Here is a 27051-nt window from a genome sequence, read left to right as displayed (position 1 = left end):
GGGACATGGTAAAAATGTTACCAAAAGGGTTTTGTAAAAGGTTTTTGGACTTTTATCTCTACCTTTTTACTTATAGTTTATTCGTTTTTTTTCTTTCTAACTTTCTATAGGCTATTTGTTTTTCATTTTTCCTTTTATTCCTCTCAAAGTTTTCTTCTGAATGTGCCCAGAACAATGGGTCTACAAATAATTATTTAATTCCACTAATAATTGCAGAGACTAGGCCTATTTGTATTTAGAAATATGCACAGGAGAACTTCTCAAAAAAAAGTTTACAAAAAAAAGAGTGTGATGTTTTATTTTTTATTTTGTGTACAAATAAACAATGACCCTGAATTGGTTGTGAACCTGGAATTTTTTTTAAACAATATCTGTATTACACATAGTGAGCTAATCATGTAGATGGAATACAACAATTAATGATGTCTTTATTCAGATGCAGTAATCCCTTTGATGTAAACCAATTCTCATCCTTTGAGTAGGAGCACAGAATTAAGGTTTCTAAACATGAAACATTATTTTCATCAAGTATTTCATAGTAGAGGTAAATTCATTTATTGTAATTGAAAGGTCTGATGATCAGAGGAGCTGAGTTTTTACCTTTATTGTTTAGATATGGGCTAAAATATGGATAGAGTTTCCCAGTGAAAGACTGAGCAGTGTAAGAGTAGATATGAGAGCTGGACTCCGCATCATAAAAGGAGACCAGACCCTCCTCATAATCCACAAACACACCGACCCGCTGCGGCTTCACTCTCAGAGGCAGAGGGGCAGGAGGATTATCACAGGCAAAATATTTCTCATTCCTCAGAATCACAGTCCAGTATCCATTATTGGGATTCAGTGTGATCGATCCCTTCCTGTTAATGAATTCATGAGCCACTCCTAAATCCCATCCAGTCTTTCCCTTCACTTGCACCTCAAAATAAAATCTCCCTGAGGAGAATTCCTCCTTTCCCAGAACACATTGACATGTATCAAATCTCTTTGGGTTTGGGAGTTTCTGCCAAATGTCTCCATGTATCACTTGTTTTCCATCATCAGACAGGATGAGATTAGGATGAGCTGTATCAGGATCCAGAGACACATCCACTGAGAAAACAGAGAATATGAATCACAACTTCACAATACAGATATTTGGTGATTAAGATGTTCTTAATATTTAATCATTTTTTAACAGTGTTGGGGGTAAAGCATTACAGGTAAATTGAGTTATGTAGCCTAATCAGATTTATTTTTCAAGTATCTAGTAAAGCAATGCATTCCTTTTGGTAACACTTCATTTTAAGGGTCCAGCATAATGCATTAGTTAAGCATTAATTAAGGATTAACTTGTACACAACTAAGCATTAGTTAAGCAGGAACACACTAGTAATTAATGATTAACTTTACATTTTAAAGGACAACTCCGGTGAAAAATGAACCTAAGGGTAATTAACACATGGTTACCGAGTAGATCGTTCACTGGGATGCGTTTTCATGAAAATCGAATGTAAAGAGTTTTACCTCTAAAAACAGATTAGCTTATAACACTAGGATATGGGGCATATAATAAGTAAAATTAAATCGCTAGTTAATACCACTAACAAGGCTCAAAATAGCCTCACACTAACACGGTAGCATAATGAGGGTCCTTACATGCAAACCGAAGCATTGAGAACTTTGTAAGTGTACAAACAGTTTAATAAGAAGATACTTTATAAAGACAGTACATTACACGTATACAGACAGGAGCTATCTTGGAAAACAGTCTCGACAAGTCGAGCCACGGTTGAATAATCCGCCATCTCTTTAGTGTGTATCCTTTGGAAGCACTAGTCTCTGTTGCGTTCAGTTTTTGTAAAAATTATTATTATTATTATTATTTTCTCTGTTGCGTTCAGTGCTTTCTTACGGAAACAACGGACCATATGAGATTCCACAGTTCATCACTTAGCACAGCGTTCGTGGCTCAACTTGTCGAGACTGTTCCCTTTCGAGAGTACTCTCGTATTGCGTTTGCATTTCCTCGAGAATATGAAGCAAATTTTTATCCTAAAAATTACCATGTAAAACGCAGTGCAGCTGCACGGCGCCTCAGCAGGAAGCAGTTGCGTGCTGATTGGCTGTGCTGCTGCAACTGCAGGAACCTATGGCGAGACCGCTGGGCGGGAGGACCAATCAGGTCCCTCTAATATTCCCGCCTCACGGGGCAGCAGAATTTGCATAGCCAGGGGTTTAAAAGACCCTGTCTCGCCAGGTTCAGATTATTTCCAGCACATATCCTTTTTATTACCTCCGTGTGTTTGCCGTCGCTACACACTTCCAAAAAGAGCCGAGCGTTGTTTCAAATATCTCGTTCCTCCTGCGCCTTGTGCAGAGGCCTTCTCTTGGACGAGGACCAGAACATTATCTGCGTCTCCTCTTGGACGAGACCACGCGCAGGCCGCACTCAACCAGGGCGGCTGCCCGGAGTGCGACGAGATGGCGCTGCAGACCGTTCGGGCTCGGCTCGCCAGCTTCGACCCGGATTCCGTCCCCTGCACTCAGCCTTTCGAACTGCGGAAGAAAAACCGCCGCGACCAGAGGCCCCCGGAGTGTTCTGGAAAGCACACGCCGGCCATTTCCCCGCGTGCCTCGCCATCGCCTGTTATGTTCGCCGAGGGTCAGCACAGCTCCTCTCGTCTGGCGGCTGCTGCTGTCTCCTTTGGCGTGCCGGAAGAGGAGGATGATGACAGCCTCTCGCTTGCTGCATCTGGAAACGGGGGGTCGGACACTGTCTCGCAGCACGCCACTTCAACGCGGACTGCCACAGGCGGAAAAACCTCAGTGGACGCTGAGCTTATGCGCCTGCTTACGAAGGCCGTGGACGACCTCGGCATTGACTGGTCTCAACCCCAGGAGCCCACGAGAAGCAGGCTGGATGAGTGGTTTTTTAAAAACCGCCGCCATCCAACCACTCAAAAACCCGCTCCCTTCTTCCCAGAAGTCCACGAGGAACTTTCCAAGTCGTGGAAGGCGCCATTTTATTCTCGCGCCAAATCCTCTTTTTCTCCCGGGCTCTCTGGCTTCACAAGCCGAGGCCTAGCAGGCTATTCCCGGCATTTCGAAATGGGTGTCGAACATAATAGAACAGGGTTACTCGCTACAGTTCGCTCGCAGACCACCGCGCTTTCACGCCGTGGTAGAGACAATGGTGAGAAGCGACATAAGTCACATGCTTCGAACCGAAATATCAAAACTGTTAATAAAAGGGGCGGTGGAAGCCATGCACCCCTCACAGAGCGAGTCAGGCTTTTACAGTCACTACTTCCTTGTACCAAAAAAGGATGGCGGTCTCAGACCCATTCTAGATCTCAGACATTTGAACAAGGCCCTCATGAAGCGCCTGTTCAGAATGTTGAAAATGAAACAAATCCTTGCGCACATTCGCCCGGGAGATTGGTTCTTCGATGTAGATATAGAGGATTCGTATTTCCACATCCAAATTGCCCCTCATTACAGGCCATTCTTGAGATTCGCCTTCGAGGGGAAAGCCTACCAATACAAAGTGCTACCCTTTGGTCTATCCCTTGCTCCCTGCACGTTTACGAAGTGCGTGGAAGCAGCATCAACCCCGCTGAGGTTTCGGGGAATGAGAATTCTCATCTATCTCGACGATTGGCTAAACCACAGATCTTGGCTTCTCAACCATCTTGGCTTCTCAACCATTTGAAATGCTTGGGCCTCAGAATCAATGTGGCAAAGAGCTCATTGTCTCCCACACAGAACGTTTAGTTTCTAGGGACAGTGTAAGACTCACTAGAGATGAACGCACGACTGACATCAGAGTGTGCGCTCTCTGTTCGGAGCCGAGCAGCCTCTTTCAAGACCGGTGCATACACTCCTCTCAAACGTTTTCAGAGGATGTTAGGTCTCATGGCCTCGGCGGCGCCAGTCCTCAGACTAGGTCTGTTACACATGCGCCCTCTACAGCGCCCTCTACAGTGCTGACAAATCAAGGTCGACCACAGCTGCATATTAGCTCTGGCCCCTTGTAAAAGTCCCTTCTGGTATCAGACGGGCGTGAGTTTGGGCACTGTTACGAAGTGGAAAGTCATCTCGACAGATGCATCCAACCTAGGTTGGGGAGCCCTTCACGAGGGCAGGCCAGTCTCCGGTCTCCGGTCTCTGGTCAGACGCGGAAAAGAGCCTTCACATAAACTGTCTGGAGATGAAAGCGGTCACACTATCACTGAGAGCTTTCCTTCCATACATAAAACACCACCATGTTCTGATCCGAATGGACAGCAGGTCATGGTAGCCTATATAAATCGCCAGGGCGGCCTGAGATCTATTGGTCTGCATACAATGGCGGAAAAACTCCTAATATGCGCGGAGCGCAACCTGAGTTCACTGAGAGCGACTCATGTGCCAGGCATTCTGAATCTGGGTCCGGACATGATGTCCAGGGGCAACATTTCCCCAGCAGAATGGTCTCTTCACCCACAAGCGATTCAGATAATTTGGGGCATGTTTGGCGAGGCAAAAGTAGATCTTTTCGCCTCAGAAGACAATGCTCATTGCCCAACATATTTCTCCAAGCGCAAGGACGCGCTGGCCCACGAATGGCCCAGCCTTCCTCTTTATGGCCCAGCTTTTCCCCCTATCTCAATATTAACCGAGGTCATAGAGAGGATCAGGGAGAGCAAATGCGCTGTGCTTTTAATAGCCCCGCTCTGGAGGAACCAACCATGGTTCTCATGGAGACCTCCTCATGCAGGCGAAACGGCAGATCTGGCATCTCCGTCCCGATCTATGGGCACTTCATGTCTGGCCCATCAACGGGTACAAAAGAACCTCTCTGAAAGTGTGTTAAACACCATTTCTGAAGCCAGAGCCCCCGCGACCATTCAGGCTCTATTCAGGCAAATGGTCAGTCTTTTCGGACTGGTGTAAAGCATGAAGTCTGGTCCCACATAATTGTGAAATATCAGAAGTGCTCACTTTTTTACAAGAGCTACTGGACGTGAGTCGTTCCCCCTCCACGCTCAAAGTTTATGTGGCTGCCATAGCAGCATACCACATTCAGGTGAATGGACAAACACTGGGGAAGAGCGATCTGATCGTGCGCTTTCTCAGAGGGGCTAGAAGGCTTCACCCACCTCGCCCCCCTTCAGTCCCTATATGGGACCTGTCCACGGTCTTGGATGCTATGAAAGGCTTGGCATTCGAGCCTCTTCATTCTGTGAGCTTAAAGCTCCTCTCACTCAAGACCGCTTTTCTGCTGGCACTCGCATCAGTCAAGCGAGTGGGTGATCTGCACGCGATTTCCGTGAGCGCCTTTTATCTGGAATTTGGGCCAAACGACTCTAAGGTCGTCCTCAAACCAATGCATGGATATGTACCTAAGGTGCTCTCTACTCTGTTCAGAGCACAGGTCATTTCACTTTCAGCACTTCCGGCATCACAAGATAAGGAAGATGTGAATTTGCTCTGTCCTGTCAGAGTGCTGAGAATATACATAGAGCGTTCCGCTGCTTACAGGCAATCGGAACAGCTCTTTGTGTGCTTTGGTGGTCGCACCCGTGGGTGCGCGGTCACAAAGCAGACCTTGTCACAATTGATAGTGGACGCTATCTTGCTGGCTTACGAGTCCAAAGAACTCAACTGCCCTATAGGCATCAAAGCTCATTCTACTAGAGGCAGGGCCTCTTCATGGGCTTGGTCCACTGGCATTTCGCTGAACGATATCTGTGCGGCGGCAGGCTGGGCCTCCCCGTCCACTTTTATCAGGTTTTATAATTTGGATGTCCCTGCCTTACAGGCTGGGCTTCTCGCTGTATAAACACATATTAATTCCTGATGGCCCGAATATTCCGGTCTGGGTTGAGTACTTGTGTAAGGTCATAAGCATACAGTTCCTTATATGACTCGACTTGTCTGGTCTTATCAGTATACCAAATTATAACCCGACTCTGTCCGGGCTATCTATATATATATATATATATATATATATAAATATATATATATATATATATATATATATATATATATATATATATATATATATATATAAATATATATATATATATATATATATATATATATATATATATATATATATATATATATATATATATATATATATATATATATATATATATATATATATATCATATGTGTGCTATTCATATTGAAATAGCCCGACTCAGGTCTGGCTTAATGTTTAGTGACTTCACCATGAATATCGTATCTACGGTTACAGCAGCACAGCCAATCAGCACGCAGCTGCTTCCTGCCGAGGCGCTGTGCAGCTGCACTGCGTTTTACATGGTAATTTTTAGGATAAAAAGGCTTCATATTTCTTGAGGAAAGGAAATCCCCCTAGCGTTTAGCAAATGCAATACTCGTTCCCTCTTCTCAGGGAACCGAGGTTACGTAAGTAACTGAAGCGTTTTCCAAGATGGCTCCTGTCTGTATGCTTAATGTACTGTCTTTATAAAGTATCTTCCTATTAAACTGTTTGTACACTTACAAAGTTCTCAATGCTTCGGACGATTTGCATGTAGGGACCATCATTATGCTACCGTGTTAGTGTGAGGCTATTTTGAGCCTTGTTAGTGGTATTAACTAGCGTTTTAATTTTACTAATTCTATGCCCCATATACTAGCGTTATAAGATAATCTGTTTTTAGAGATAAAACTCTTTACATTCAATTTTCATGAAATGCATCCCAGAGAACGATCTACTCGGTAACCATGTGTTAATTACCCCTAGGTTCATTTTTCACCGGAGTTGTCCTTTAAGGGTCCAGAATTATGCATTAGTTAAACTAGTAATTAATGATTTGCTAGTTAAGCATGGACACAATAGTAATTAATGATTAACTTAACATTACAGTAAGGGCATATTAGCAATTATTTACAACTTAATAAGTCCATCCATCCATCCATCCATCTTCTTCCGCTTATCCGGGGCCGGGTCGCGGGGGCAGCAGTCTAAGCAGAGATGCCCAGACTTCCCTCTCCCTAGACACTTCCTCTAGCTCTTCCGGGGGGACACCGAGGCGTTCCAAGGCCAGCCGGGAGACATAGTCCCTCCAGCGTGTCCTCGGTCTTCCCCGGGACAGAATTTCTAGGCGCAGCCAAGGGCCGGAGGGTGTCAGGTTTGGGGACCACACGGTTTCGTCTCTGCTCTTTGCGGATGACGTTGTCGTGTTGGCCCCTTCTAACCAGGACCTTCAGCATGCATTGGGACGGTTTGCAGCCGAGTGTGAAGCGGCTGGGATGGGGATCAGCACCTCCAAATCCGAGGCCATGGTCCTCAGTCGGAAAAGGGTGGCTTGCCCACTCCAGGTTGGTGGAGAGTTCCTGCCCCAAGTGGAGGAGTTTAAGTATCTAGGGGTCTTGTTCACGAGTGAGGGGAGGATGGAACGGGAGATTGACAGACGGATCGGTGCAGCTTCTGCAGTAATGCGGTCGATGTACCGGTCTGTCGTGGTGAAGAAAGAGCTAAGCCGTAAGGCGAAGCTCTCGATTTACCGGTCAATCTACGTTCCTACTCTCACCTATGGTCATGAGCTTTGGGTCATGACCGAAAGGACAAGATCCCGGATACAGGCGGCCGAAATGAGCTTTCTCCGCAGGGTGGCTGGGCGCTCCCTTAGAGATAGGGTGAGAAGCTCAGTCACTCGGGAGGAACTCGGAGTAGAGCCGCTGCTCCTCCACATCGAGAGGGGACAGCTGAGGTGGCTCGGGCATCTGTTCCGGATGCCTCCTGAACGCCTTCCCGGGAAGGTGTTTCGGGCATGTCCAACCGGGAGGAGGCCCCGGGGAAGACCGAGAACTTAATAAGTCATATATTCTTTTTCTGTAGCGATGTAATTGTATTTCTGTGTATTTTCTGTTAAGTTAACTGAACAATAAGCTAGTAACCTATGTTTAATTACTGCTGATTTTGCAGTTATAAATTGCAAAAATAGTGTAGTAAAGATAATTTGACCCCCTATTCTGAAGTGAAAGTTTTATCCTCATTAATTATGGCACTTATTGAGTAATATTCAAGTTCATCAACCAGAATAAGCCAATAATTAAGCCTAACTACCATTAATACCATTAATACAGTACTAATAACTTTAGGCAATTTGACCCCCTATTCTAACATGTACAAGATGTGTTCTGGCATCTGGGGTGTTTATTGAACCAAACAAAAAATCTAAATAGCGACTTTATTCAACTTTATTCTGGGCTTCAGACGTGAACTCATGAAGCACCACGACGCATGTGCGAGAATAGAGCCGGCGTTCTGACACATGACCCGGAAGCGAGGAGCTTTGTTTACAAGCAGATGAAGACGCGCCATATCTGAGCTGTTGAATGCCACATTGATCGTGCTTTAGGTCTTGGCGTAGTGCTCAAAATGGTGCTAAAGTGTGCATTTCATGGATGCCCGAACGCCGGCTCGACGTCATATTCTCGCGCATGCGTCATGGTGCTTCATGAGTAGGATAGATTACATATATACTTGCACTGTATACTTACATTTGTTTAAATCTGTTTAAATATTTTTACATATGTATGTTGAATGTTACACACTTCATACGCATTAATACATTGAAATATTGAATTATCTGTAGCCTAATTTTTTTTTTTTTATATATATATTTAAATTTTTATTTCATTTTTATGTACTATACACAAATTTCATTTTATTTATTTGTGTTTTATGTATATGTATTGAGTTTCATTTTTCAAGTTCACTTGCACTCTTGTTTAAATCTTTTAAAATATTTTTTGCATATGTATGTTGAATATACACCGATCAGGCATAACATTATGACCCATAGGTGAAGTGAATAACACTGATTATCTCTTCATCACAGCACCTGTTAGTGGGTGGGATATATTAAGGTAAGCAAGTGAACATTTTGTTCTCAAAGTTGATGTGTTAGAAGCAAGGAAAATGGGCAAGCGTAAGGGTTTAAGCGAGTTTGACAAGGGCCAAATCGTGATGGCTCGACGACTGGGTCAGAGCATCTCCAAAACTGCAGCTCTTGTGGGGTGTTCCTGGTCTGCAGTGGTCAGTCTCTATCAAAAGTGCTCCAAGGAAGGAACAGTGGTGAACCGGCGATAGAGTTGCTCATTGATGATCGTGGGGAGTGAAGGCTGGCCCGTGTGGTCCGATCAAACAGAGCTACTGTAGCTCAGATTGCTCAAGAAGTTAATGCTGGTTCTGATAGAAAGGTGTCAGAATACACAGTGCATCGCAGTTTGTTGTGTATGGGGCTGTGTAGCCGCAGACCAGTCAGGGTGCCCATGCTGACCCCTGTCCACCGCCGAAAGCGGCAACAGTGGGCACGTGAGCATCAGAACTGGACCACGGAGAAATTGAAGACGGTGGTCTGGTCTGATGAATCACATTTTCTTTTACATCATGTGGATGGTCAGGTGCAAGTGCTTTGCTTGCCTGGGGAACACATGGCACCAGGATGCACTATTGGAAGAAGGCAAGCCAGCGGAGGCATTAGGTGGGTTTAACATCGGCTGCGGCTGGATGTAACCGATTGGCGAGAGTTGCCGCGTGTAGACGAGGAGGAGCTGAAAACAGAGACATGAAGTCGGACACTTTCTGCTTCCCACAGTGACGCTCACGCTGTGTTTGCATACTTTATCACGGATGAAGTGAAGTAAATGCAATATTTGTCAAATTTACAGATGTTTCAGAGACAACATTGTCATGTAATACTTATATACTGCTTAATACAGCGTCTGTTTGTACAATAATAAAGTTCAACATAAGCCAGCGTTTGTTTGTACAATAATAAAGTTCAACATAAGCCTATATGTTTTTTTTTGTCCGTTTTATTTTGTTAAACATGACAATATAGTATCGTGACTACATGAAAAGAGGTTTTACTGTTATAAAAAACAGATTTGCGAGCATTAGTGGAACTGAAGGTTTTAGAATAAACACAAAAAACGAAATGCTCGTTGTCATGCGGTGAATCCAGCCAATCGTGGAACAGCTGTGTCATCATCAGAGCTTGTGTAGTCGCTCTGGAGAAGTTGCGCAAAACGCACCAGCTGGCTGCTCTCGAATCGCTCTCGCTGTACTTTGATGGCATATATCCCAGTCACGTGGCATCGGCGCTGTCTCAAGTCAGACAACATTTCTAACCAGAATGCACTGCTTTAAGTCAGCCGCCAATTGATCTGTGCAGCGCTGTATAAAGTCAAACAAGCCTACTGTGATGCTTTGGACAATGTTCTAATGGGAAACCTTGGGTCCTGCCATCCATGTGGATGTTACTTTGACACCTACCTAAGCATTGTTGCAGACCATGTACACCCTTTCATGGAAATGGTATTCCCTGGTGGCTGTGGCTCTTTCAGCAGATAATGTGCCCTGCCACAAAGCAAAAATGGTTCAGGAATGGTTTGAGGAGCACAACAACGAGTTTGAGGTGTTGACTTGGCCTCCAAATTGAGCACATCTTCCTCAAATTGAGCATCTGTGGGATGTGCTGAACAAACAAGTCCGATCCATGGAGGCCCCACCTCACAACTTTCAGGACTTAAAGGGATCTGCTGCTAACATCTTGGTGCCAGATACCACAGCACACCTTCAGGGGTTTAGTGGAGTCCATGCCTCGACGGGTCAGGGCTGTTTTGGCAGCAAAAGGGGGACTAACACAATATTAGGTCATAATGTTATAATATAATGTTATCACTTAAATATTGACGTTTTATGTGCTTTATCTTCACTCGAAAAATGATAGCCTATTTTCATGATCTTGCCTAGGGCTCCACAACCCCATGGGCCAGCACTGATTGTAATGTATTACTTTTCAAAGAGTGTATGAATGTAATTTAGTGTAGTGCAGACAGACAGACACACACACACACACACACACACACACACACACACACACACACACACACACACACACACACACACACACACACACACACACACACACACACACACACACACACACACACACACTGTACCTGCATACTGCTGTATCCTCTTCAGTTCTGTAGAGACACATGACAATAAAACATCATTAGATCTTTGACATGTTTATGTGTGGAATTACAGACAAGCTCTAAAGTCGTTAAAGCTGAGCACCGCTAAGTTGTTTAAGCTTTAGGCCTTTCACACACACATCCTCTTCACATGAAGAATTTGCCCATGTTTTCTGAAGAGCTGAAAATGACCTGCATTCTTCAAGAAGAACTGATGATTATGAGACACAAACACATGATCACATATTTGTCAGGGTTCTGTCACTTCTGTCTAGTTTATTCATGGTTTTGTGACAGAGCCCTGACACTCCTGTATTGTTTGTCTTGTCTTGTATGAGCGCGCAGCTTTGAGCATGCTCGAGCTGCGTGCTCTTCTGTCCTTGTGTTTTGTGTGCGGGGCGTGGTGTTCGGATCCCAGCACTTCGGTCTAGTTTGGGTTTCAGTTTTGTGTTGGGATTTGTTTTTTGCCACGAGCGCACGGAATGAGCATTTGCTCGTTCTCGTGCGCTCTGACTTGTCATGTGAGCGTTTGCTCTTCTGTCTGTGTGTTGTGTTCTGTGTAGCACACGGCTCATATTTACATCAGCCGTGTGCTTTCATGTTATGTTTTGTGTTGTGTAGCACGTGGTTGGTGTGTTTCACTGGCTGCGTGCTTTCATGTTGTCATGTTTTGTGTGAACATGCAGCTGATGAGTTTTCATTTGCTGCATGTTCATGTCACGTTTGGTGTGAGCACATGTCTTGTCAAGTGTTTCTTTGTGCCATGTGCTCATGTCTATTGTCTAACCCCGCCCACCTTGTTTCCTGATTATTGATTCATTTGCCCCACCTTTCTTGCCTTGTTACCCTCTTTTGTTTGTTCCCTATTTAATCTCCTTGTATTTGCAGTCCTGCGCGGAATCGTCAAATGTACCTCATGTTTTCCTAGTCAAGTCTGTTTTTCCCACTCTGGGTAGTTTTGTTTCATCTTGTTTTATTTTATTATTATCATTAAAAGACCCATTTATCTGCATCTTTGAGTCCTCGCCTCATCCCTTCTACAAACCCTGACAGTATTTCTCTTATTTCAGCTTGAATCAGACTCATTCTTCATTACTGATATTAAAAGATGATGAATATATATGTATCTGTACATTTAATATGATGTACCAGTTTGAGTGAATTTCTTCAGTAGAGTGTCCTGCAGTTGAGTCAGAGCTCTCCTCAGAGTCTCCAGACTCTCATCAGTCTTCATACTGATCTCAGGCCAGTCCCTGGTGTTTCGAGATCTGCACAGGGATGAGTAAATCTACAGCAGGAGAGAGGAGAAATCCTTCAGCATGTGAAGTGTTATGGTGTCATATACTGCATTATCATTGATCAGAGAGATGTTGACTGACCTGTAGGAGGTGGAGGTGATCTTCAGTGTGTGAGAGCTGCTCCAGCTCAGTGTTTCTCATCTTTAGCTCAGTGATCTCCTGCTCCAGCTCTTCAATGAGCTCTTCCTCCTGTTTCTCTGCTGCTTTCTGCTGCTCCTCCATCATCTCCAGCAGTTCAGTCTGACATCTCTCAATGGAGCGGATGAGATCAGTGAAGAGCTCAACACGGGCTGCTTTCTCCTTCTCTGTGTTTCTCTTCTCAACCAGGACAATAAACAAATTATTAAATATATATTATATGGGTTCAAGCATCAATGTAATGGCAGATATACCTAAATGTGCTTGTAGCAAAACTAGCAAAAGCATAAAGTTGCTTATATAGCACCACTTTGTGGACTATTCATGCAAGAAGTTTGAAAAACCAATTTTCAGAAAATTAAAAAAGGAGGAAGAATTTTCCAATTAAACAGTATAGTATATTTTGTATAGCTTGGCTCAAGGATTAATGCCCTGTTACACATTGTACGATTTTGGGCTGTCCCAGACGAAAGATGACCAATCGTGGAGATTTCTGTGGTCGTGGCTCCTGAACGGTGGTCCTACGCCATACAGCGAGAGAGGTTCAAGATGGCCATTGTCATGGTTGTGTAACCAAAGTTCCCTTTCAAGGGAACTCGAGCTGCGTCACCGCTTTGGGAACGCCTCTGCGTGATTGCGTCGTGAAGCATGTATGTAATCAGTCCAATAGAGAGACGGAACGTCATGGGCGGGTGACGTCATAGACTCTGAACTATAAAGCATACCGGCAAACACACGCCCACAGCTTCTGTTGTCTTCAACAAGCTCGCTATGTAAAATTGTCCTTGTCAACTCTATGTTCGTTTCTGGGTTCAGACTTTTTTGTTTTCATATAACAAGTTTGCAACACATACTGACTCATAAAAGAGAGACACTATGGCGAGTACGAACAGCAGTACAGAAAGTGTGTTCCTCCCTGCTCTAGCTACATTGTGAGTGGGAATACACACTTGATGTGCGTTGTTGTTTGTTTTGTAGCAGCACGCTCAGTCAGCTCTCGAGGGGGCCGGGTGTGAGCATTGTGAGGAACGCTGCCTCTAGGAAAGTTGCTATCCCGCCGGGCGTTCTTCAAGGAGGGCACCGCGGCTCGCGTTTCCCGCGGCATGAGCCCACCTGCTGTCGAGGCAGCGGCGGCGGCTTGTGTCGCGGAGCTCGCTATGGGTATTGCTATCTCGCCGGGCGCTCTTTGAGGAGGGCGCCTTGGCTCGCGTTTCCCGTGGCGTGAGCACCGCTGCTGTTGAGGCAGCGGCGGCGGCTTGTGTCGCGGGGCTCGCGCATGGTCCTGTCAGAGAGGTTAGAGACGGGTTCATCCCTTTCAGTGCCTTCATCTGGCAGGTCCGGTGCTTCCTCTTTGGGTTCGGGAGCCCGCACTGCGGTTTCTCCCGACCGGGGGCCGGCAGCGATGCTGCAGTTATCTAGCTCTAACAGTAAAACAGGAGGTTGATATCTGCAGTATGAATGCAGGTAGATGTGAAGACTCGTCACTTCAATCCCTTGCAAGAGAGGAGTTGGAGGTGGTGAATAAGCAGTTAAATATTATGGTATATATTCATTATCTTATGTGTGTATATATGTTTATAATCAGGAGCGCGCCTCAGTTAAAGCAGGCTTATGAGCGCTTTCTTTGTGCCTACTATTCAGCCTCCATAGCGGGGCTTGCCGTCTCTCTCTAATCTCCACACAGAGGTGTCGAGATTATGGGAGCGGTCCATGTCTAAGTTTCCAGCCCCCACATCTGTGTATAGAATAATATTACGGGTCTGATGAGACATGGTTATGGTTCGGTGCCGAGGGTGGACGAGACGCTTGCGAGCCATCTCTCTCCCGATTTGGCATCGGCCATTAAGCCCCGACTTTGCCTACCGAGCCATTAAGAGCATTTTTTGCATTTATATTACTTAATTTACTGCATATACGGTATATAAGCAGTCCTGGTGGGCAAAGCGTACTCGGCAGCGGGTCAGGCTGCCGCATGCCTGCTCACTATGGCTTTGTGCATGCTAAGCTGACCTGCTGAAAGACCTGGGTGTGTAACGCCAGGTCTCATCTGTTGTGGTGCGGGAGCAGCAGACACCAGGTACGAGCTCCTCACACCGGGCGCAGCAAAATAGAACGTCGCCACCCGTACCCCCCCTCAAGAGGGTGGGGTGGTGGGTGGCACCCTCAGGCCTTCCCAAGATTAAGACGGTTCTGAGGGCCGTCATTATTTCAAGGAAGGCTGTGTCCAAGAAGCCCTGACGCCAGTGGGCCCAGGGCGGTGAGGGCGGTCCCCCCCGGGGGCAGGCGGAGCTCACCTCAGCATACGGTGCCCATCTGCTTTCGGTGCCCTAACAGGGTCAATCCACCGACCCCGCCCGAGTGCCGGGGCGCGGAGAGCCCTCGCGGGTCATCTGAGGATGGCTTGCGCCCTCCGAAGAGGAAGGTGGCGCTGTAGAGTCAGATGTTACCTGCCGGTCAGCCGTTCAGGGCGCTGCACTCGCGGTGCAGAGTACATCAGAGGCCAGTCTCGAGAGGCTGGTACGCTTACTAGATTTCTGTCAGAGTGGGAGAATCTGGCAGATATATCTTAGTTGGTCCTACAGATTATAAATTTGCTGGCTCTGGTTATGTCTCGTGCCAAAGAAGGATGGAGGGCTGCGCCCTAATCTAGATCTGTGTGTTCTATATATTAGGATGCTTACACCCATACATTGTGTCTCAATCAGGTCCGAGGACTGGTTTGTCACGACAGATCTGCTTATATCATGTTTCTATCCTTCCGCAGCACAGGAAGTACCTGAGGTTCGCTTTTAGGGGAGAGCGCACCAATTTCCCCGCTGCTATTGAATCAAATGAGTATTTACACACAAAAACACAGTGTGACCTCTTGGTATCGCCACTGGAGGTCTCTCCAAGACACGTTTAAACTAGATAAGAGCTTTTTCAGTTCACCTAGACAATTGGGTGGAGTGTACAAACACCCAGTGGTCATTAAGCACAATCCACTGGGGTGAACTACATGCACATTCAGTTAACCCTGCGTGTATCAAGTTCACACACAATTTTCCCAGGGTTATTTTGCACCCAAATCCATCATTAATGCCCAAGGTAATCAAGCCGGGCTCATGGTGTTTGGAAGTAGAAGTTCAGGCTTTCCACCCTCCTCTTTCAGAGAGAATCTGCTAATCCATGTTTGAACGAATCTTAATGGAAGATGTGTGTGTGGCAGCGGACTGGGCTTCTCCGCACACATTCAAGAAATATAAACTGGATGTCACAAAGTCTACCTTAACACAGGCTGTGCTGGAATCACCCGAAGATCGACCAAAAGAGAATGTCCGGAAATGGTTATAACCTCGGTTCTCTGAAGGAGATGAGTGAGACATCTCACCAGAGGGCCCATTAGTCATCCGCTCGGAGGAGCTGTAAAGTATGCCATTTTGGGCCAGGGGTGGGGCTTCCCGGGAGAGCTGGCCTGATAGGTGTGATTGTATAGGACTTCGGATGTATGGATGACCACGTAAGAGGCTTTTCCCATAGGGAGATGTCTCACTCATCTCCCTCAGAGAACCAAGGTTATAACTATAACCGGACGAAGCATGCAATTAATTTTATGACAGTGTCATCTGCTGCATTTCATGTGTCCAGTAAGAAACCATCTAACAATCACCCAAAACCACTCACTTTTCTGACTTCTGCTGAGTGTTTGATGTCTTGAATCTTCCTGATTCTGTCCTGGATCATCTGCTGCGTGTCTTGGATCATCTATAAACAGAGAACAACACTGACACATTTATTATAACAGAGATTTCTATTTTATATTCTTCAAGGTCCCATGGCATGAAAATTTTATTTTATGAGGTTTTTTAACATTAATATGAGTTCCCCTAGCCTGTATATGGTCCCCAAGTGGCTAGACATTTTTCATGGGTGTAAACCGAGTTCTGGCTGTCTTTCTCTGCCTTTGAGAAAATGACAGCTCAGACGAGCCGATCTGGAATCTTGCCTGTTATGTCGTCATACCAGAAAAGGTTACCTCCCCTTCCTCTGCTTTGCCCGCCCAGAGCATTCAGAGAAAATGGATTCAGTTTATCAGTCGCGATGTCAGCACAGGCTTTACAAACAGACTTTACGATATGGATTCGACAGCACCGCAACACACAGTGAGTAACAGTGTTCATTAATGCCTGATCTGTGATCAGTGATTTCTGATGTGTAGCTAATCATTCAAGTTCACTGAGACTATCTTTCTAGATCGTTTAATGATTGCCGTCTTGATGCCCTAAGCGTAATGCATCAGTGAATCAAGCCAGTGACTAAAACGATCGTTTCTGTTAGTAGCACGAAACAAATCCGTTATTTAAGTGATTAAACTACAGAGAGCAATCAAAGAACACTTTTTATAATGTTTTAAGCTGTCAATCACACGTCCCGAGTGTATCTGCACACTTGCCCAAACTGCCGTTATAATGAATGACGCTGTTATGCTGCACAAAGCTCTTACTGTATTCCTGTCGATGCCGTGTTTGCTGTTAGTTGTGGTGAAAGCATTTTGTGAGAGAAAACGCATTGCAATGACGAGATCACTGCATTCACGCGATGGAGCCGTTCATGTGATGAGAAAAGATCTAAAAATAATGCTATAATCCACACCTGGACGATTCGAGCATCTCGACGGCTGTAATGGTACATTACAAGTGTTACAAAGTTCGTAGAATAAGGTGGAAGAAGGCAGAGTTGACGTGACTGGGACTGTTTATTCAGAACTCTCAGACACAAACAAAATAAGCTTGCGCTAACAGCACAGCGCTCTCAACAACTCAGTACAATAAAACTTCCTCCAGCTGTCCGTCTCTGGTTCACGAGTGCCCAGTCAGTCTCTCTATCTCCTGCAGTGTGCAGTGCCTTGCTAAACCACACCCCCTCCGCAACATAAGGGGTGTTCGACATCGGCTGCGGCCGGATGAAACCGGAGCAACAAACAGAGACGTGAAATCGGACACTTTCTGCTTCCTGCAGTGACGCTCGCACTGTGTTTGCATACTTTATCAGCTGAAGTGAAATAAATGCAATATTTGGCAATACACAGAGAAATTCAGAGACATTATTGTCATGTAATACTTTATGCACTGCTTAATACAGCATCTGTTTGTACAAGAATAAAGTTTAACATATAAGCCTACACTATCAATGAAGTGGGGTCTACGTTTTTAATCAGTTTTATTTTGATAAACATGACAATATAACATCGCGGCTACATGAAAGGAGGTTTTACCATTATAAAAAACAGATTTGTTCGCATTAGTGGAGCTGAAGGTTTTAGAATAAACACGAAACACACGTGATCGCTGTCATGCGGTGAATCCGGCCAATCGTGGAACAGCTGTGACGTCATCAGAGTCCGTGCAGCCTCGTGCAGCCGCTCTCGAGCAACTGCACTGGCTGTATTAGCCGGCTGCTCTCGAATCGCTCTCGCGGCACTTTGTTGGCATACGTCACTGTCACGTGGCGTCAGCGCTGCCTCAAGTCGGACAACATTTCTAACCGGCATGCACTGCTTCAAGTCAGCCGCCGATTGGTCTGCGCATCTCTGGGTGAAGTCGAACAAGCCTATAATCTAACACTCATTTCAAATGCAAAGATGTCAGCCAATCACAACAGTGGGCGTTTTCACTGAAGTCTCACAGCAGACACGCCTCTTGAAACCTCTTTATTTCTAAATTATGACATTTTTTGATGTAAAAATCATACTAACTATATATAAGTACACCTCAGGAAACATTATACAATAATAGAAAAAATGCCATGCCATGGGACCTTTAAATGTAAATAGATAATCACATGTGAAACAAGTAACAGCAGTTTTTTTTTGCACTGACACACGTGCTGTACTTTAAAGCACATCAAAAAGAACAACATATGATTGATGGAATTACATGATTTTAATGTACAGGTAAAATATTATAATATTGTTCACCTCTTCTACAGGAACAGTGTTGTGGTTCTTGTGATCTCCGTCAGTGCAGGACAGACACACGATTGTCTGATCATCTCTACAGAACAGCTCCAGAGGTCTCTCATGTTTCTGACAGATATAGTCCTCCAGATTACTCACAGGATTGATCAGTTTGTGTTTCTTTAAACCTGTCACTCTCAAATGAGGCTCCAGATGAGTTTCACAGTAAGAGCTCTGACACACCAGACACGACTTCAGGGCTTTCAGCTTTCTTTCTTCACAGATGTCGCACAGAACTTCAGGTTTCTTCTCAGGATTTCTGTTTTTATAATGAACTACGAGCTCTCTGAGTGTGGTATTAATCTTGAGATCAGGTCTGAGCTTGAATGTTTCTTTACAATATGGACAGTTGCAGGTCTGGCTGTTGTCCCAGCACTTATTCAGACAGGTCTTGCAGAAGTTGTGTCCACATGGAGTGCTGACTGGATTACTTAACACATCCAGACATATAGAGCACTGAAGCTCCTTAGTCAGTGGAACGCTGGAGGAAGACATTGCTGGAGAGAGAAATGATGAAGATAAATTACTGCACGAGTGAAAAGTCAAAATCTTGTTGAGAGAATGTCCAGAATGCGCAGAGCTTTAACCCTCTGAGGTTCTTCGTTTTCCAGTCACACTCAGGACCTTCGGGTCAAAAGTGACCCAACCCCTGAAATCAATTATTTATTTTTTTCTCAGTAAAATCAATGAAATGTATTTTTGTTCAATAATATTTTTTCTTTCTTTTTTGTGTTTTGAGAGAATTTTATGATAATAATTAATATTTATGCAATAATTATGATCCATTTTTCCCATTGAATATAATATATATATATATATATATATATATATATATATATATATATATATATATATATATATATATCTGATTTCAAAAATAGTTTTCTATAGGCCAAGTCTCTACTTTAACCTGAAATACAGCATATATATATATATATATATATATATATATATATATATATATATATATATATATATATATATATATATATATATATATATATATATATATATATATATATATATATATATATGCTGTATTTCAGGTTAAAGTAGAGACTTGGCCTATAGAAAACTATTTTTGAAATCAGATTGGTGCCATCTGGTGGAAGCAGTGAGCATTATTATCATGCAATATCATATTTTAACCACTAGATGGATTTACAGCTCTCTGTAGAAAGGCTTGTGAATTCTAGTTGTTTTTGCACATATTTTGCCTATTTTTTTTCAGGTTGTGGATTTTAATATATAATAAGAGATTCTCAAAGACTATTTTTGTCAAGTTTTTTGTTTGTTTGGTTGGTTTAAATGGTAATTTGAAGTGGCAGTTTTACTTTATAATACAGTCAAACCTGAACATTGCATTAGAAAGAGAACAAATGGAAAGCATTTTGTTACCCATTGTTTTAATTGTAACTTAATAAAAATGCAGTTCTTTCAATCATAATTTTTTTTATTAACCTTTTATAATAAACATTTTCATTAAAATAATTTTTTGTACAATTCAATGAAGAGTAACTCTTTTTCAAAATTGGCAATAGCAATTATGAACAAAAAACTAAAATAACAGCAACATATAATAATTATAAAACAGTAATTGGAAAATAGAGAAATAAAAAAAGTGTTTTAAATATCATCCTAACTATATTTACATATTATGCGCATATTATTTACATATTTAATTAACAGTAACTCTTATTCAAAAGGAAACAGCAATTATGAACAAAAAACTAAAATAACAGCAAAAGTATAATAATTATCAAACCGTAAATGGAAAATAGATCAATAAAAATACTCTGTTACTGTGTGTGTGTGTGTGTGTGTGTGTGTGTGTGTGTGTGTGTGTGTGTGTGTGTGTGTGTGTGTGTGTGTGTGTGTGTGTGTGTGTGTGTGTGTGTGTGTGTGTGTGTGTGTGTGTGTGTGTGTGTGTGTGTGTGTGTGTGTGTGTGTGTTCAAGAGAGGGACATGGTGTGTGACTTTTGCATTTTGGATCCATCTCTCCCCTTTATTTGATTCATTGATTTTATTTCACATATTCTCACATTTCTCTTTTACAGTTTCACCAGTCTCATATTTCCCTATGTGTGTGTGTGTGAGTGTGTCTATTTTGCAACCTTGATGGCTTACAGTCACATGCTTTCATTGCTGTGCGCTTTATTTCTTACATTGATGATTTGCTTTTATTTCACACTTTTCACAAAATTAGCTTTCGCAATGACACACGTTCATTCGTGTGTTTTTGTGTGTGTTATGTGAAAGGAGGATGAAGAAACCAGGGAGGATGCAGTTCACTGTCTTTAATGGAACAAAAAGGAAAAAGTCCTCAAATAGCAAAACTGAACAAAACGTCAGGCAACAGAGCCAAAACAGAAACTGCCACAAGGCTGAAACAACTCAGGATCCCACGAGGACAGAGTGATGATTCCTTGTAGGAGGCCACGGGAGAAACAGCCAGGCGCCACACAGGTACTCTGCACACAGTTACAATATGAGCACAAACACTGGACGGGACATGACAAGATCGGGTAACAAACCAACGTCTCTCATTTGCAGAAGTAATAATCCGACAACTAGACCAAGACGGAGAGGGACTTAAGAGGCTGAGACAATCAAGACAAAAGAGATAACAGGTGAGGAAATAGATCGGGAAGGGAAAACAGCTGTGAGAGATAATGAGTAGGGATGAGCGTGATGAGCGAGTGCGTACGTGAATGACCACAAGAGGGAGACAGAGAAAGGAAAACCCAGGATGATAACAGTACCCCTCTCTCAACGAGCGCCACCCGGCGCTCCTAGGGGCACCTGCCGAGACCGGAGGAAATCAGAGATGAGGGAAGGATCCAGGACGTCCCGGGAGGGAACCCAGCTTCTCTCCTCTGGACCGTATCCCTCCCAGTCAACCAGATACTGATGACCACGTCCCCGACGGCGCATGTCCAGAATACGGCGAACCCTAAAAACGGGGATATCCTTAATACTAGGACCCTGAACAGGGCGGGAGGGAGGGCGAATGGCAGGCTTAACGCAAGAAACATGAAACACAGGATGAATCCGACGTAATTTAGGCGGGAGGTGAAGCTTAACAACGACAGGATTAATCACCTTAGAAATGCGAAAAGGTCCGATAAAACGGGGCGACAACTTGCGTGAATCGGACTGGAGAGGTAAATTAGTAGTGGATAACCACACTCTCTGACCGCAAACGTAGCGAGGGCTTTTAATCCTGCGTTTATTAGCGGCAATGGTCATGCGCTTTCTAGCTCGACAAAGGGCGGACCGCACTCTTCTCCAGGTACGCTTACAACGACTAATAAAGGACTGTACGGAAGGAACGTTCGATTCAGAGTCCTGGGAAGCAAACAGCGGCGGCTGGTAACCGAGGCAACAATGGAAAGGGGACAGTCCGGTGACGGAGGATGGAAGCGAATTATGGGCGTACTCGGCCCAGGAAAGATGCTGGGACCAGGACGCGGGACTCTGGTGAGAGAAACTGCGCAGCATGCGGGCGATGATCTGATTGGTTCGTTCAGCTTGACCGTTAGTCTGGGGATGATAACCGGACGAGAGAACCGAACGGATGCCCCAATCAGACGACAAAACTCTTTCCAAAACTGAGACGAAAATTGAGGCCCCCTATCCGACACTATGTCAGAGGGAAGACCATGTAGCCTGAAAACCTGATCAACCAGGATCTGGGCGGTCTCTTTGGCAGAAGGAAGCTTAGCGAGTGGAATAAAATGGGCTGATTTCGAGAAGCGGTCTACCACCGTGAGAATAACGGTATTACCTGCCGACGGGGGAAGCCCGGTGATAAAGTCAAGGGCCAAGTGAGACCAAGGACGTGAAGGCACCGGTAGCGGCCGAAGCAGACCGGCTGGAGGAGAATTACCAGCCTTAGTCTGCGCGCACGTAACGCACGAGGACACAAAACTACGTACATCACGCTCCAATGAGGACCACCAGAAGCGCTGGCGGATAAACGAGAGGGTGCCCCGAACGCCTGGATGGGCAGTCAATTTAGATGTGTGTCCCCATTGAAGGACAGCACGTCGCGTGGATACGGGGACAAAAAGAAGTCCCCTAGGAACATTACGCGGAACAGTGACACGAGCGAGAGAGCGCTTAACCAGCCTCTCTATTCCCCAAATGGACGTACCAACTACCCGACCTGAAGGGATAATTTCCTCTGGTTCAGAGGAAGAGGATAAATCAAAGAGACGAGATAACGCATCCGGCTTGACGTTCTTGGTACCCGGGCGAAACGAGATGGTAAAATCGAAACGAGTAAAGAACAGAGCCCAACGGGCTTGACGGGCGCTGAGTCTCTTAGCCTTACGAATATATTCGAGGTTACGGTGATCGGTCCAGACCAAAAACGGAACGGGAGATCCCTCCAACCACTGTCGCCACTCGCCTAGCGCTAGACGAATGGCGAGCAGCTCCCGGTTTCCAACGTCATAATTACGCTCAGCGGGAGAGAGCCGATGGGAAAAGAAAGCGCAGGGATGTATCTTTCCGGCGGCGGCGGAACGCTGGGACAGAACAGCCCCGACCCCCACCTCGGAAGCGTCGACCTCAACGATAAACTGTTTAGAAAAGTCGGGGGTCAAAAGGATCGGCGCGGTGGTGAATCGGGATTTTAGTGCGTCAAACGCAGCCTGTGCCGACTCTGACCACCTAAATTGTGACTTGGTAGAGGTAAGAGCGGTAAGAGGAGCGGCCACCTGACTAAACCCAGAAATAAAACGACGGTAAAAATTAGCAAAACCAAGAAAACGCTGTAGCGCTAGGCGAGACTCGGGTACGGGCCAGTCAGTGACTGCCTGAACCTTAGCCGGGTCCATACTAACTCCTTCTGCCGAGATGACCGAGCCCAGAAACGTAACAGAGGGAGCGTGGAAAGAACACTTCTCAGCCTTAACGTAAAGACGATTCTCCAATAGCCGCTGAAGAACACGACGAACATGTTGGATGTGTACTTGGAGTGACGGTGAAAAAATTAAAATGTCGTCCAAGTAAACAAAAACGAATACGTTAAGCATGTCCCGTAGGACGTCATTGACTAAGGCTTGAAAGACAGCGGGAGCGTTTACTAACCCGAACGGAAGGACTCGATATTCAAAGTGCCCGAGGGGCGTGTTAAACGCGGTCTTCCATTCGTCCCCCTCCCTGATTCGCACCAAGTGATAGGCGTTGCGTAAATCGAGCTTAGTAAAAACCTTAGCTCCCTGCAAGAGTTCGAAGGCCGATGACATCAGTGGCAAGGGGTAACGGTTCTTGACAGTGATGTCATTCAGACCTCGATAGTCTATACAGGGACGCAGAGAGCCGTCTTTCTTCTTAACGAAGAAGAAACCAGCTCCCGCAGGAGAAGAAGAGGGAACGATGGTACCGGCGTTAAGCGAATCGGACAGGTAACTCTCAAGAGCCTTACGTTCGGGAGTAGACAACGAATATAGTCTTCCCCGAGGAGGCGTGGTCCCCGGGAGAAGATCTATACCGCAATCATACGGGCGATGAGGAGGAAGAGAAGTGGCCCGAGAACGACTGAATACCTCCCGCAAATCGTGATACTCCTCCGGGACTCCAGACAAATCTCCTGGCTCCTCCTGAAAAACAGTAATAGACGAGACAGGAGGAACAGCAGAAGACAAACAATCAACATGACATGACAATTTCCAAGACAAAATAGATCCCTCCGCCCAGTTAAACTGGGGATTGTGGAGTACAAGCCAAGGATGGCCTAAAACAACTGGGCAATAGGGAGAACTAAAAACAAAAAAAGAAATAGTCTCTCTATGATTACCAGAAACAGTAAGCGTCAATGGAACAGTTCTCCTCTGTACCCTAGGAAGGGCGCTACCGTCAAGAGCGTACAGGGGGGTGGAGTCTTGTAAGTCAGAAAGAGGAATACCTTGCTCTAGAGCCCATGACTCATCAACGAAGTTCCCCTCCGCTCCAGAGTCAATCAACGCAGAACATGAAACTGACGACCCCGGCCAGCGAAGATGAATGGGAAGAGAAGTGCAGGACTTAGAAGGAGAGACCCATGAAGTGGCGCTCGTCAGTAACCCTCCGCCTACTGACGAGCGTTGGCTTTTACCGGACACCTGGAGACAAAGTGATCAGCGGCAGCACAGTACATGCACAGGCGATTCATTATCCTGCGCTGACGTTCCCGTGTGGAAATACGAAGACCCCCAAGCTGCATCGGCTCGGGATCCGCGGGCGAAGGATGTGACGACTCTCTCGGTATGGAAGAGGAGAACAAAGAAGACTCCAGTCTGCGGGCCCTCCGTCGCACCTCGAACCGTCTCTCCACACGCAGAGCCAGCTCGATCAGAGAATCAAGGTTCTCCGGGACCTCCCGGGCAAGGACCTCGTCCTTGACCTCTGAACACAGACCCTCGAGAAAACGGGCTTGCAGAGCAGGACCGTTCCATCCGCTGGTGGTAGCCAGAGTACGAAACTCAATCGAGTAATCAGTGACTGACCTCTTCCCCTGACGCAGAGTGGACAGAAGACGAGATGCCTCATCCCCATGAGCAGAGCGATCAAAAACTCGGATCATCTCCTCCTTGAAAAGAGAAAACCTCTGGACACAGTCTGCCTCAGCATCCCAGTTAGCCGCAGCCCACTCTCGAGCCCGTCCGTCAAGGAGAGAAATCACGTAAGCCACTCTCGACCGTTCCTTGGCATAAGTCAAGGGCTGGAGAGAGAACACAACCTCGCATTGTGTGAGGAAAGATCGGCACTGTGTTGGCTCACCCAAATAGCACGGCGGATTGTTGATGCGCGGTTCAGGCGGATCACGCCCTCCAGCGGAACTCGTGGCCTCCTGGCGATAATAGTGGAGCTGCTGGGTCAGGTCAGAAAGCTGGGCGGTCAGAGAGTCCACAACACGTCTCGTGGCGGCTAGGTCCTCCTCGTGCTTACCCAGCAGAGCACCCTGGAACTCGACGGCCGTATGAAAAGGACTGCTACTCGTCTGGTCCATCCTTTTGGTCGGATTATTCTGTTATGTGAAAGGAGGATGAAGAAACCAGGGAGGATGCAGTTCACTGTCTTTAATGGAACAAAAAGGAAAAAGTCCTCAAATAGCAAAACTGAACAAAACGTCAGGCAACAGAGCCAAAACAGAAACTGCCACAAGGCTGAAACAACTCAGGATCCCACGAGGACAGAGTGATGATTCCTTGTAGGAGGCCACGGGAGAAACAGCCAGGCGCCACACAGGTACTCTGCACACAGTTACAATATGAGCACAAACACTGGACGGGACATGACAAGATCGGGTAACAAACCAACGTCTCTCATTTGCAGAAGTAATAATCCGACAACTAGACCAAGACGGAGAGGGACTTAAGAGGCTGAGACAATCAAGACAAAAGAGATAACAGGTGAGGAAATAGATCGGGAAGGGAAAACAGCTGTGAGAGATAATGAGTAGGGATGAGCGTGATGAGCGAGTGCGTACGTGAATGACCACAAGAGGGAGACAGAGAAAGGAAAACCCAGGATGATAACAGTGTGTATAAGTGTGTGTGTGTGTGAGTGTATTTGTATGTTTTGCACTCTCTTGCACTTTTAGAGATTCACCCCTTCACTGTTGTGTGCTTTTTTGCTGCATCGTGGCTGATTTGTAGATTGTACGCACAAAAAAACTCTGTATTTTCATATTTTTGTCAATTTCCCATTCATTTCCTAAGGGGGTCATTTTTGACCCGAAGACCCTGAGTGTGACAATTTTTTTTATGACCACTTAGACTTTTCAAATCCTGTTGGCAATTTTTTTGTGTGTTCATATACCAAGTACCAATAAAGTCACCAAGTTCCGTACCATTCCGATGAAGCTACGATTTTTTACATTTAAAAAAAAAAATGACCGAAGAGCCCTAGAGGGTTAATCTAGGCAACAGGGGAACATTTCAAGAAGATAAAATATAAGATTTGAATTGGCTTATTGACTCACGTGGAGGAACATCTGTATTCCCTCTGCTGTTTTTTTGTCTTTTCTCTGACGTTGAGGAAGATTCTGCCATTTTTCTTCTTCTTTTCATGTCTTTTTAAGGATAAAAAAAAAAATTAACTAGGAACTGCTATTCATAATAATGGGAAACGTAGCCTAGATAAACATTTTCTTTCAAAATTAACAGATATTTTGTATGACCAAGTGTTATCTAATTTGGTTTTAAGTACATTGAGTTTTTCAGCTGCAGTTTGGCAGGTTTCTGTCTGCAGCTCATTTACTTCCTGTTTCTTTAGTCTTTGTGCCGTGTGACAAACTGACAGAAACACCAAACTTTGCTATCCAACCAATCACATGACATACAGTAATTTTAATACAATTCTGATTTAATTTCAGTGCAGTAAACAACTAAAGTAGTTAAGTATTCAACGTTTTAACCTGGTTGTGTTCAACTTATTCCAGTTTGACATAAACCTACTAAACCAGATCACTTCCATTAGAAACCTGTTCAGCTCAATCTCTCTTATATTTCTATCATTACCTGTGAGGATCAGATGTGTCCACAAGACTCTTTGAACGGCTCAAATTATTTTGTTTGAAGAGGTTGATCGTTTCAGGCGTCCATACTGTCGTTGGTGAAGTTAGTTTCACTTTCTCTCTCT

The 27051-nt window shown here is 45.0% G+C and overlaps 1 protein-coding gene across 1 annotated transcript; it reads right to left on the bottom strand.

Moving 5' to 3' along the window:
- Nucleotides 1–282: 282 nt before the first annotated feature.
- LOC307134429 (E3 ubiquitin-protein ligase TRIM39-like) lies at nt 283–27051 on the bottom strand. Its single transcript, XM_079830170.1, has 8 exons — nt 26931–27051; nt 26393–26482; nt 18382–18917; nt 16089–16169; nt 12369–12602; nt 12139–12277; nt 10972–10998; nt 283–1092 (listed from the first exon to the last, which is right to left on the bottom strand). Exons 2-8 carry the CDS (start codon nt 26478–26480, stop codon nt 551–553), a joined length of 1647 nt encoding a protein of 548 aa, XP_079686296.1. The 5' UTR covers nt 26481–26482; nt 26931–27051; the 3' UTR covers nt 283–550.

Source organism: Gobio gobio (genome assembly GCF_949357685.1).
Source record: "Gobio gobio genome assembly, chromosome: 11".
NCBI classification, from domain to species: domain Eukaryota; kingdom Metazoa; phylum Chordata; class Actinopteri; order Cypriniformes; family Gobionidae; genus Gobio; species Gobio gobio.
The sequence above is the reverse complement of the archived record's forward strand: the minus strand, read 5'-3'. Positions and strand labels throughout refer to the sequence as shown.